Raw genomic sequence first — 14,424 nt, 5'->3', positions numbered from 1 at the left:
ATGTAACTCGAGAAACTTTTAGTGATCGAACCTTCTGTGATTTCGAGAGGCTTGTCATTCGGTTTGAACAGCATCATCGAATCGTGCCTTGCTGTCGCAAATCATCGTGATCTGTTAAGATGATACGCGTTGTTGTTTTCAACAAGCGGGATTACTAACTTTAAAGTGCTAGAAGTAGCAGATTGCGAGAAATTGAGAAGTCTGTCACCATCCATCACACGCGAATACTCTCTAGTATTTTCCGCTACTGGCCATCAATAATAAAGTGTACCGAATATTATCTATTTATCTGTAATCTTAGCAAGTCACCCTAAATATCGGAAACATAAACCATCGCATAGGGCAATTTTGCAGTCTAGTGCATCGATATATGAATCTACGAGGCTATCTTTTGTATTGTGAACTCTAGGCCTCGATTCGCGAGGTTCAAGATGTAAAAAAGTAGCACGATTTCTGTATTCAAAAGAATGTTTTTGAATGCAGATCTCACGAGTGTTAATTGATGAAAGTGAAATACAGTTTGAAAAAAGGTGTTTCACATCAGCTTTCGGTGTCACTGCAGCAGAAGTTCAACCAGCATTTCGAAATAGCCTAGATTCAACCGCAGTAATCGAAGCTTCATATAAATGATGAGATAGGAGAAGACAAATCGACAACACGGAAACAGGCAGTGATATATCGTGTAATCCTTAATGCTTTAAAATCCTGCTGGTTGGATCGATAACAGCGTGGCGGATATCGATTTACAGCAATCAAGCATCAATCTAGCGATAGTATGAGGTCGACGAAAGTAGTACAGGATCGAAAGGGAATGATCGAGCAAAGGTCCCAATGACATCTCGGCGGGGCGGGAGCGAGGGGTATAAAAGTCCTCCCAGCCCTCCGAGCAGCGGTTCGGAGGACAATGGCTTTACGAACCGACCCCGCGTGGCCGGGCTCTACGTGAAGAACTTGAGCAGAGAGGAATTGGATGAGTTGGCCAAGGAGGGAATTTATGGACCTACTGGGAATCCGAACGACCGACCCAGAGACGGCGGTAGTCAGAGGAGTCTCAATATTCTAGGAAGCAGCCGAGACTTGGACAGTCAGGATCATTTCAGAGGAGCGACTTCCAGAACACCTCAGCCACCCAGAAGATCTGGCATCGCAGTTAAACATCGAGAACTTGATGGTAAATTATCAGAGACTTTAGCGCGGAAGGATCATCATGGCTCGCTCCCGACGGAAAGGGGTTGGTCGAGACGCCCGGAGGATCACCCTGGGCAGACTTTGTCGGAAAGATCCGCTCGAGGATCTTCCGAGTTTCCTATCGGCTGGAGAGAGTCGTTACGATCCAGCGTCAGTGCATCGCCTAGAGAAAGTTCCATTGATGTGCGGATTACCGATGAAGATCTCAGAATGGCTGCTGGACAGCGCCATTTCAGGGAAACCCCGAAGCGTCCTGAAATACCCTCGCGTCATGTCATCTCGTCGACGGAACCTAGTGAGGACCAGGGCCAATCACCACCGCCATATGCGGATCTAAGTCCTCCTACGTATACCGAATACGAGGAACCGAGCTCGCGAGCATTGAAGATTTGTCCAAAAACTGCAACGAGAATCTATCAAGCTGATGACAAGGAACATACAAGTTCGCCATATGAACATTCGAGCTCGCCATCGTTAAAGGAAGACAAGGAGTCTCTCTTTTCGCAAACGAATGCCAAGTCAGATTCGCGCGCCGATACCGACAAAGCGGATGAAGTTACGAGTCCGTCAGGAACGGAGAAGTTAACTTCACCAGAATCCAAAAAGAGCGAATCTCCGCCGATGAAGAGAATTGGTTCCAGGACGCAGGACAGCATGAGATTGCGGCCACCATTGGCCGGAACCGCTGGCACTTCTGCTGATTCCGGCACCGGCGATTCCGGAAGCGCAGAGATCCAAGCGGACGTCGTGACACCGCAGACAGCGTCGAATGACATTCTCGATACCAAGGAATCTAAGATCGAAAGCAGGTCATTCGGCGCGAGAACTCCCAGCAGCAAGGGCGGCAAACAAACAGTCAAGCCATTCACGAAAGAGAGCAGATTGGAGAACAAGACTGTACAATTAGTGCGCGAATATGGTTTTCAACCGAAGAAAAAGATGTCGGTAGAGGATGGCGCGGTACTGCCAAACAAGTTCGAACCATTTCCGAACAATCTCTACGGCAGGCCGTTGGAAGAGATCGACAATTTTATCTACGATGAGGTGAGTTCATAATTTCGTCGCATATATCTTCATTTCTTCATCTTTTACTCGTCAAAGTTCTATTTTTTTAAATCATTTAATATGTGAAATTTGCAACTTAGATTAATGTAAAACAAGTCACAACTGTCCAAAACCAATTTGATTCTATTTAAAATATATTATTAAAATACCAGAAAATATAAGAGAGAAATAAAATTTTATATATGAATAAAATTGGCATAAAATTGTTTTTAATTTTTATTGATATAAAAAATTGATATATACAATTTAAAAAAAGAAGGCAATAATGGAGAATTTGAAAAATACTTTAAAAAATTAGACTTTTGGAAAATTTAAATACAGTTACAAAATACATAAAAAATCATAAAAGTTTTTTTTAAAACTTCTTTTATATCTTATCATTTTGCCCATATTTTTTTAATGGCAAATATAAAAGGTTGAAAGGTTTAAACTTCAAAAAAAGGCAGATATAAAAAAAATACGTGTCTCTTAAATTTTTATGTGTTTAATAATATATTTTAAAGAGACTCAACAATCCGACAATAATAACACATCCCTTGTGAAAGTTAATACTTTTTATAGACTAGAAAAATTATATTGAACTCTCTTCAGCGAAACCAGCAGAGCGCGATTTTAGTTAGGTATAATGGTTGCCAGCTTATCATAGTCATATCTTAAATTCACAAAGCTTCGGAGGGAAATGTTAAAGGACCACGCGACCGTTGGGGATCGTTATAACATGACGCTGCGATGCAATTTCAACGATCGCGTATTTCCAGTTTATATCGCCGAATATTACCAGGAGACAAAGTGTAATCGAGAGCCGAATATTGAGCGCGATTTTCGTTTCTGTAAATAAATTTCTTTAGGCGTAAAGCAAGTAGAACAAAAAAGAAAAACAATAAGAGACGGTAAAAAAGAAGTGTGAAAGAAGAGAAAAGAATTTACCGGAGATGTGTGTACGTAAGTGCGTAAGGCAGAAAGGGACTTAAAACAGAGCGAAGAATTGTAAAAGAAAGTTCAAAAAAGGGTGAATGGTTGGAGAGTGGTTGGTAGTATCGAAAGAATGGAGTGACGAAAAGAGAGAAAGAAGACAATAGTCGAAAATACAAAATGAGAAGAAACGAAGAAAAAAAACAAGAAGACTTGACGCGAAGAAAACGACGGAAAAGATTAGGCGAATTCGCGCGCGTGTACACATCCGTGTGCTACACATCTATTTATATTAAAAATCGATCGACTGCGACTATTCGTGACCTGTTCTCAAGTAAGGAACCCCTGTCGGATCTGCGGGAGATTATGTAGGTCACAACATGTCGGATTCCTTTAATTGCTCCCGCTTCCAGTTTCTTTTCACTGCTAGTGAGATTCTTATTTATTCAAAAAGAAAAGAATTTTGCAATTTATATGATACACCGAATATTCAAAATTTTATCAAACGACTTCCAGAGGTCGTTCGACATATTTTATATTCAGACTTTTTACTGAACGCCAATCAGCGAGAACGCTTCACGTTATTGAGATATTAAGTATAAAATATGAACGTATAAATAATAAATGGTATGCAATCTTTCACATATATATATAATATTCATAAATAGAAAAAAAAATAATAGACATTTTACATATATATGTACACACATTAAATAATTTTATAATTATTGCAACTATAAAATAGTATTCCATATGTGTACATTAGTTATGTATAGTAATTACATGTAGATAAAATATGCACAGTCACTTTTAGTTACTATCATTATAATATTTTTCTCCAAATGCACCGAGTATACACCTTTGATCAAGCTCGATTGAAAAATGACTATATAATGATAACATGTGAATTGTAGTCTAACATTTATAATAAATAATTTTTAAAAAGGGACGCGCAATATATATTTTCTATAAAGCGGACAGTACTTACCTCTCGTGCAATGTCTGCATCCGAGAATACTTCGTCCTGTGTGTCATCCTGGAATCCTGTAGCGATCTGAAACAAAAAGAAACAAATGGAGAAATTACAATTCTTTATTTCACGCAGAATTTAGCGTATTATAAATAATAAGTGCAATTTGTAAGCTTAAAGGTTAAAAACATTAAAGAAAAAGAATCTGGATATTCATTTTTCTTATTCTTTAAATTTTCAGCGAAACGTGAAAATTATTAGCAGGAAAAGAAACAAACCGTTATATTTTTTCTTGTAGTGAAAAGAGGAAATTTTTGCAATTTGTCTATTGATATAACATAAAAATCGTGTTAATGCAACTTCCATTACACGCTTGATCGTAAATTGTAATAGAGTGTACGCGCGCGAGCGTACTGAATTTTATTTATGATGCTGAAGTAGCGGGTCAATAGCAGCATTAACGCGCAGCCAGAAAGAAAAACCTCAAACTTTATTAATCTCATATTAAACCATTTATATAAAGCGATACGAATATATATTATTACCAAATGTACGTATTCTTTTCATTTTTATTCCAAAATATAATGTCGATAATGTGCGCTAATTTTCTCAATGGAAAATTAAGTCTTTTAAAAAGAATATTATTTCAAAATTCTCTTTTTTTCTAAAAGATACAAAATGCATTAAATTCCGTTAACTAAATACTCTCTAAAACGAATTAAATAAAGCGAAAAAGATGCGTAATTAACAAATGTAACAAATAATGTTTAATTTCTTTTTCTGTACAAGCTACTGCATGCGAAATAAAATTCTTTGAGAATTATTATACAATCTCTTTTTACCTATAGCAAAGATAACTTCTCCAAAGAGATTTAATTACAACAGTTATAAAAAGATTTTTACATTATAAATACATTATAAATACTAAAAGATTTTTCTTTCAAGATTACAAACAGAATATTAAGAATTATATATTGCAGCACATTTAATACAATTTCACAATTACAGTATTTTACCATTTTCTCGTAAATCATCATAACGGATACGTTTGTATTATATATGTGTTTATCCACAATATTAGAGTTCAATGCCGACCAGCGTGGCCAAGGAGAAAAATTTCAAACTCGTTAGGTTCTTTATGCAAGAGAGCAATGAATCTTTCTTGAACAACTGGCGTTCAAGTTATTATTGCTCTCCTTACGTTCGCTTTTTGAAAATGAAAAGAAGCGATCAGAGTCATATTTCTCCCGTCGCAGCCAGAGCAAAAACTACTGGTCCACCGAGCGAGTTAACGTATCTTTAATATCGCGGAATTGAAAGAACGGAACGTTCGGCAAAAATAGCAAGTATTATTTATTGGATGCCATGCTTCGCTACCTCGCTAACGAATTATTGCGTTTTTCAGCGATCCCTATGGTGAAGAAAATTCTACTACGAGGTTTTTTTTTTAATCAATCGATATTATCATCATTATCACATTCTATCCCGATCGCTTCTATATGAAGTATGATATACAAGTTATTGCGATAATTATGTTAATACTGCCGTCAGTACCTTCCATTTAGATTATAGTGTTAAATAGCCCTATCGAAGTTAAAGACAATCATATATTTATGAGAAAACTACTTAAAAAAAAAAAAAAAAAAAACTAAACTCGCTTTAGATGTTTGCGTTTTGCAGTATGAAATATGCGTATAAATGAATGAAAAACGTTTTATATAGAAATGAATAGATTCTATAGAAAAAATCTTATTAAGCATATTCAATTGTAAGATATTTTGTACAGACGGTTTTTGTGAAAGAAAAGAATAGGAATATGTGATATTACTGCCTACTGTATCAGTTTTGGGATCTACTTTGTCAGATATTCATTTTTGTTTTTCTTACGAAAAAATTAATTATTGCAAAATTGCAAACAAATATTACAAACTGCTGTATTATCTAATAATAGAGAAAACACATTTTTTAATTTTATATTTATGTGTCTAAAATTTTATTCTTAGCTTTTGTTTAAGAAATATTAATTAAGAAACAAAGTGGTTTCTGCAATCCTCTTCTAATACAGCTATAAGAAATTTAAATATTTTTTCTCTCTTCAAAGTCTTTAGAATGGAATCTCAATAAAGAATGAAATTGAGCTAATCTTGGAAAAAGAGCTCAATTTTTAATCATTAAAAGTGAGATTTCACTTTTCAAAGTACAATTCACTCTAAAAATTATAGAGAATTATACAATATATAAAAATAAATTTATATTTTATAATATAAATTTACTATTATTACATATAGTAATAATATAAAACCTCTTGTATTGTTCATGTAGAATTTTAAGTGATTAAAATAATAAACAAAAAAAAAAACAGCCAAAATCGAGCAATAATTGTAAATTATAAGAATAATAATCAATTTATTCTTTACGAGAATTATACGAAAAATATGTTTCGACTCTATTTAGTTTTCATTAATTTAATAAAACACATCAAATTGTAACAAGATAATAAGCAGAAAACTTGGCGACATCTTATTGTTTTATTACAATTTGGTATTTTCTACAAAACTGATAAAGTTTATAAGTAATGTCGAAATATGTCTCCATATTTTTATAAAATTTTTCTCGCAAAGAATAAATTCAATTATTCTTATATTACAACATTCATTATTGTTCGATTTTGAACATTATTCTTTCTTATTTGCTTTGCAAATTTACGAGCTATAGATATTATTAATTTAAAATAATAAAATTGATATTACTGATTTCTCAAAACCTATAAATAATGAAACTTTTTAATTTTATATTTTTTTTCAATAGCTGTAAAAATACATAAGAATCGCCATTTAGATGTTTAAAAACAGAAATCTTGTAAATTAGTTTAATCATTTTATTTATTTACGATATTTGAATGATTCTTGAATGAAATTCGATGTCAAATGCTTTAGATAAATATACATAATATATTGACCAAGATAAATTTAAAATGGTTTAAATGATGAAGGAAAGAATTCATACAGATTATCTGAGGGAAATAATTAATCACAGAGATTTTTCTCTTAAAATGACGAAAAAGAAATAGATAGCATAAAATAAACCGCTTTCTAAAACTTCCCTGACGTTTTAATTACGTGTGTCTCTTCAAAAGGAGGCAAAAATTTTTCCAATTACATATGACTGACAGAATATTGTTAATGTAATTGTCGCGATCGTCTTGCAAAGAGAGACGAGATATTCTTCGTAAAACCAAGCTTTTAATATCTTGTCTTAGGCGTTTCGTAGGTAGATCACGTACGCGATATTTGATCCACAGCATTTTCATCATCTGCCTACTGTGTATATAAGCGAATTGACAATTCGGTAAGAAAGAAATACGGAAGAGCAAAAGAACAGACAAGAATATATCGCCTCGTCTATCATGAAATCCAAGAACTCTACATTTCACAAGAACGAAAACATAACCTACATTACGTAGTTAGTTTCGTTTTGCGATATTAACGTATATTTATCATAATACTCGCAAACATTTCTGAAACAAATTTTGGATTAAAAAGTAAAAATGTTCTTATTTATTTTTTATTTAATAAAGAAATAATGATTAAGAAAAAATAATTTTTTTCGTATGTTCTTACATGTTTTAGTCGCTATTAATTATGTAGATGAAATTACATAGTTAAAATTAATTGTTATACAGTTAATTTTAATATAAAATTAATTAAACAGATTCCTTTCGATTAGTTTAAGCTAGACTTTATTATGATAAAGTTTCATTTTGTGCTTATGCTATAGTTACCAAGACATTTATAATGCCGCAAGTTAAAAGCTAATGTAGAGCAATGAGGTGATGGCCTTCAATGAAGAAGAAAAAAAAATTAACTCGAAAATTGGCAAAAAATCTATATAGTCCTATAGCTGTATAGTATATAACTGTTAGCTGTACATTCGCTAACAATTAAAAACGCGGAAATTGTTTAATAAAAATATATTGCGCATTTTTTTTATTGTTCCTTTTCGAAGTCATCTTGATTTATTTTTTTTGGATTTCGGAAATCTATTGCTAAATTCGTGCTTGTACAGCATAATTTTCACAAATCTGCACTAATTTCGTGTCACTAGATTGACTAGTTTCTCTTGATTACTTGATTCACTGTGATAATATTAATAATTCTAATTTTTAAAACAGAGCTAGCTGGTCAAATTCAATACAATCTCGAAATATAATGCGTCCAATGAAAAGAAAAATAATGAAATAAATACTGCAAAAATTTTGAAATAAAAATATGTGCATGGAAATAACTATTCATCAACTCAGTTTTTATACGTTACTCAAATCGATTTTACGAAATATAAAATTGATTTGATATAATTTTAAGAGTACATTTTTTCATATTTAATTAAAATCTCTTTCATAAAAACGTTTTTAGCAATGCTTTTATTTGCCAAAATCTCTCAATGCTAAATCCGCGCGAATAAATCTCAATTTATATCGAAATAATTCATGTGTGTAATGTAAAATTTGCTAAAAATTATTATTATTCATTTATACATTACTCTTATTTACAGAGCGTCAAATGTAGTTTTCTCCATTAAATGAAAAATTTAAATCTACACTGAAAGAAAAGATTGGTTGCTGCAACAATTTAGATAGTAAAATATGGCATTTTTAATCGACTGCAGCAATCAGTTTTTGATTGTAGCAGCAAATTTTTAGTTGTGTTAACCTATCGAAATCGTATACTGACATGCGAATAGGCTCAGTGTACATTTATCTTGAAAATCTCTGGATATTAAGTAATTTCCTTTATAATTTCTTTTATAAAGTGATTTATTCATAGATTTGTATACCGACACTCGTTAAGTTTAACAATTAGTAATAGTTCGAAATTAAATTAATGTCAAATAAATATTGTATTGTAATAAATATTGTATGTAAATAAGGTACCTCGCAACGCAGAACTGCGTAAAACATCGACAATAAGTTAAACATCAAGGCCATTCAAATCTACGAAAACTACGATACTCGTCGCCTATTTGCTCCGTCGCTACATTTAACTTCCACAAGACACGTGATCACGCGAGCTTCTTGAAGTAATCTCACATTATAAACGGCAGCGAAATTCGTACAAGTTTCATGGCGGCATATTATTACAAAGAAAGTGGTTTGGTCATTTTATCTCCTTCCTGAAATACATGGCGTATGAAAGGGAAACATGTTGATTCTAGCGAACGATAAAAAAGCTTAGAGTCATTCGTTAACCGAAGTATTTGTCAGATATAAAGGCTGAAAAGAACTTATCAACTTTTGCTAATTGTAAGCAAAAATTCCAAGTTCTTCTTATCGTCACATTCTTATACACATGTTTAAATGTTTTATTTGATATTTATTTAAATAAACAGTTTATAATTATCTATAATTAAATATAATGATAGTAGAAATATAGTTTAATTAAATAATAAATAATAGATTATTCGAAAATGATAAAAAAATAATTAAATAAACTAATTTTGAAAACAATCATAAATTATTTCTTATCTAAAATTTTATTCTTTATATTTATTTTTCTTTTGATAGTTAATGTATTAAAATTATAAGATTGTTAATTAATTTTTTCATTAAAATCTACAGTTAGGAATAAAATAAATTGGAACATATATAATTGTGCACACATACGCACACACGCATACACGCGCGCACGCGCACGCACGCACGCACGCACGCACGCACACATACATATATATATATATATAGATCTGTCACAATAAATATCTTACTTGATTTTTAAATGATAATATACTTATACGTGAATAAAATTTGGAATTTAATTGTATATATATATATATATCATATTTATGTCACTATAATAATTTCTCGGTAAAAATCAATAAAATTTTATGGCATGCTAAAGAGAAATGATAGGAATCTCTTTAATCTGGCTGAACTATGATAAAGTTAAACACGCTTCGGGTAATTTCTTTCTCTAGCGATAAACTATCGTACGTTCATCATATTTCCGTTAATATTAGATTCAATCGCTTCAGCCTATTTATCTTTTCTCACATATTCTTTTCTTAGATCCACTTACAAGATACATATTTCCGGATGTAGCCGAATGTAGCAATCCATAAAATGAATATCATCAGATCTCAAATAATTAAAGTAGGCCATTTCCGTTTAAATTAAAATTAATCGGCCGCAGTATGAACTTTGTTTCACATTGCGGTTAACTGTTCATGACACCTGACATTTGTGAAGCTCGCTGTGTATAAGCGAACTCCAAATATCATTGCCTTGGAAAAAAAGCATTATTATTTTATTCTTAGAACATTACGCGTTATTACGACCGATAACATTATATTATAATCCATATTGCAAAACATTTTATTTTCTTTGTTTCTACTTAAGACTATTTTCCACATTAAAAAACTTTACTATAATTTCATAAAATATTGCTTGAAAATTATGTATAAAAATTAATTTTATATATATATATATATATAAAATTTATATAAATATTAATTATACATAAAATAATTAATATTACAATATTAATATTCAAACAATTATAAAAGTGTCAAGAGTTAAGAGCGCAAACAGTAAGTTGATCTATGCTAATGTTTTTAGTTTTATAAATGTCATATATTTGTGCAATAACAAAAAGTACAAGATAGAATTTCAAAAATAGTATAGACAACTCGCTAAATAATTATTCAAGCGTTCAATTTAAATATACTTTAAATAAACGAACAATCACATCGACTTAAAAGGTGTAAAAAGATGCATGTAATTGATTTTTAATTGCTGATTCATTGCGATTTTTATACAAAAAAAAAAAAAAAAACGACATTTGAATGCTACATGTACTATCAAGAGATACATTATGGTGACTGGATTGCAATCGACGATGCGAGAGGTAGATTATACAGGCGTTAGATTAGGATATTATATATCCAATTGTAATTTAAAATTAAAGAATTTAAAATGTAGATTTAAAAACGTTCTTTTTAGCATTATATTTTAAGTATTAAGATTGAAAATGACCTAAATCTATTATTAGTTGAAATGTATGTGACATTTGTATATAAAATTAAAAACGTTAGCATAGCTCAACTTGCTGTTTGCGCTCTTAACTCTTGACATTATAATTGTTTTTATTATAATTGCGAAAATTATATTGATTAATTTTAATGTTATTCCATTATTTTATTTCATTACATCCGCACACAATTTTCATATGGTATAATATATTTAACATTTGAGGAAGAATTTTCAAAGTTTAAATTATGAAAATATATTTAAGTGTAAATCAAGAAATATTCAAGGATTTCAGAAAGACCGTGTCAGTTAATTTTACAAGAACTCTTCTTTGATAGAAAGAGAAAATTTTCAGGATTTTATTGCTAAAAATGTTTAATACCAAAAACTGAATAGAATGTTACGAATTAATTAGATTTGCTCTATTATTTCATAATTTATATTAAGATATTCAGTTTTCAGTTTTTCAGAAATCGATAAATAGCACTTTCGAAGATATTTTTAAGCACTTAGCGCAACGACACGATTATAAAGAAGTTCGACATTTTCACCAAATACATTGTCGATGATGCACAGAATTAGTAACGGAATTTATCACTAGCGTGGCATCTGCACGCGATACAAACTATCGATAACTTATCCACATGTCACGGTAAAGTGTGTCATAGGAATATGCGGTTAACGTGATAAAACGAAGTTGTAATTTCGTGACATTACCCAAGTAACGCGATGCATGAATGACATTCTCATAATTTTTATCAATGTCAATCTAAAATATTTCATAAGCCTAATTTCTAAAGTTTTTGTTTTGAACACCATTTTATTAACAATTGAGGCTAATAGATTAAAAGAGAAATATTTCTCTACTCCCCCATTTTTCTTTCGTTTTTTATTACAAGAAAAAAAATCATGATGAATATATGTTTTTCCCATAATGCCTTTATCATAAGAATATATTACATATTACTCATATCATGTAGTACATATTACTTATATTACTCAGTAAATAAGACTGTTATACATCAAAATTGTAACTTTGATAAAAAATTGTTTATCAAAAAACTGTTCAAATTTTAATTTCCATAACTATAAGTATTTCACTCAAATCTTTTATAAATGAGTGATACAATTATGTTGTAATATATAACATATATAATACAATATATAATACAACTGAATATAACTGAAATTTCATGATTTATTACTTATAAGTTTATTATTACAAATATATTTTACTTACAAATATTTTTAAATGGCAACTTTTCTACAATAGATAAAATATTTATGTTAGATTATTATTTTCTCTACGTAATTACAATTTATTATTATATCTAATGATGATATCTTTTTTCAAGTCATGCGGCAAAGATAATGACTTTAATGACAAATCTTATTCTTTGTAGAAATATTATGTTCGCTAGAAACGCGTTTCTAATTCGGCGTTCTATAAAGCATAAGGAAGGAAAAGTTTCTTTGATTCGTTATTAATTTCATGAGTAACAAGCATATCTGTCTCTTAAGTTTTATTAAGTTAATAACTGCGAAAGAATATAATATAGAATAAAGTTTATATAATCTCATAACTACCTACAGTATAATTTATATTCATACAATCAATGTGTACTCTTTACACATGTGATAAGTTAAATTAATTCATTCACAATAAAATTCATTGAAAAATTAAATAAAAGAGAAAAATTTTTATCCTATATTCTCACCTTTAGAAATTTTACATGTAAGGCGCCTTTAAATTTTCAATCATCTACATATAATTCAGAAGTAACATAATTTCGCATTGTGAGTTATTATTTATTTTATTGAATATACATATACCTATAATCATATTTTAATCAAATCTGTCCGATAAATTAATCGAGATATATGATTCTAAAATTCAAAGAATACGGGAAAATGCTGCATGTAATTGTTAAATATTGATAGAGAAAATCATCTCTCATATTTTATAAATTTATTTAAATAAGAAATTATCAGAAATAATAAAATGATAACAAAAAATACAAGAAATGTGACATTCACAATACAAAATTATATTAATTGTTAAGATACATAATAAATGTTTTAGGATATATTTGTAAAAATTTGTCTAATTAAGACATAACTTATATTTTTAAATGACTGTATGGTACACGATTTATTCTATCTGAAATGAATTCATCCAAGATAGTTGAAATCTTAATATTTAATTTAATATATACAGGATAATAAAAAAAAATAATAAAATTAAGGACACAACAATAGGAGCATATGGAAAAAGAAAGGCTCCTTTCCTTTCTCCGTGAAAAACAAAAAGCGGAGGAATATGGCAAGAACAGAAAGTTCTACCCTTTTGTTTCTTTTTCCTCTTTCTTTCTCTCTGTCTGTTTTCCTCTTTACGGAACATATAATTCACCACACCGACACGATAACAGAAGAGCTGTAAAGAATAGTCCTTTCGTAAAATGGCATTTAAAATATTGCCGTAAACTTAAACTCCGAAAATCGAATTATATTCATTCGTTCTTACAATCTATTATTTCCTCTCCCCATAATCTTTTTTATCATTGTAAAATAACGTGGAAAAGATTAATGGTCGAAAAGAATTCGCAAAATGTAGGAATTAATATAATTAGCAATAAATTTAATTAGAATTCGATATTTTAGATAAGCAAACATCTCGAAAAAAATAAGTGATTATAGTGTATTCTTCCGTCTTTGAGATTAAGAGAGAAATTATGAATTACTGAACGCTTTCTCTTTGTATCACATTTGTTATTTATTGTTAATTAAGATGTAACTCGAGAATTGCAGTTAAATTACATGATTAATAGCATTGTAAATAATAACGTCAGTGAACATCAATGAGCGGAAGAAATGTCGATCGTTGTCGAGAGATATTAATTATCGTACGGACAGTTGTATCCATCAAATTATGTAAATCTGTCAATTGTATTAAACGAATGAATTATTAGAGCATTTAATATTATTACAGTCCAACTCTCGATTTATATATTTATAATTAAAAACAAAGATTTCTTGTAATTAATATATTCTTCCAATTATATTTCATATATTATATTCCAATGATATTAATATATTCTTTCTAATTATATTCTTTATGTTACATTTGCAAATTCGAATTATTGTAAAAAAAAACTTAGTGTTTAATATTTTTTTACTTAATATTCTTTCTTATGATTATATTATTTTGATTCCTTGAAATTGAGTGCCTTTTTAATCAACATGTATATATATATATATATATATATAT

General features: G+C 30.0%; 1 protein-coding gene across 1 annotated transcript in view; it reads left to right on the top strand.

The window, feature by feature from the left end:
• Positions 1 to 831: 831 nt before the first annotated feature.
• LOC105622698 (sodium channel protein 60E-like) overlaps positions 832 to 14,424 on the top strand; it is a 94,668-nt gene continuing 81,075 nt past the window's right edge. Inside the window, exon 1 of the mRNA XM_012204110.1 lies at positions 832 to 2,232. Within this exon, the coding sequence (XP_012059500.1) occupies positions 832 to 2,232 (1,401 nt within the window). The remainder of the gene's footprint in view (positions 2,233 to 14,424) is intronic.

The sequence above is a fragment of the Atta cephalotes genome (assembly GCF_000143395.1).
Source record: "Atta cephalotes unplaced genomic scaffold scaffold00048, whole genome shotgun sequence".
Lineage (NCBI taxonomy): Eukaryota > Metazoa > Arthropoda > Insecta > Hymenoptera > Formicidae > Atta > Atta cephalotes.
The sequence above is the reverse complement of the archived record's forward strand: the minus strand, read 5'-3'. Positions and strand labels throughout refer to the sequence as shown.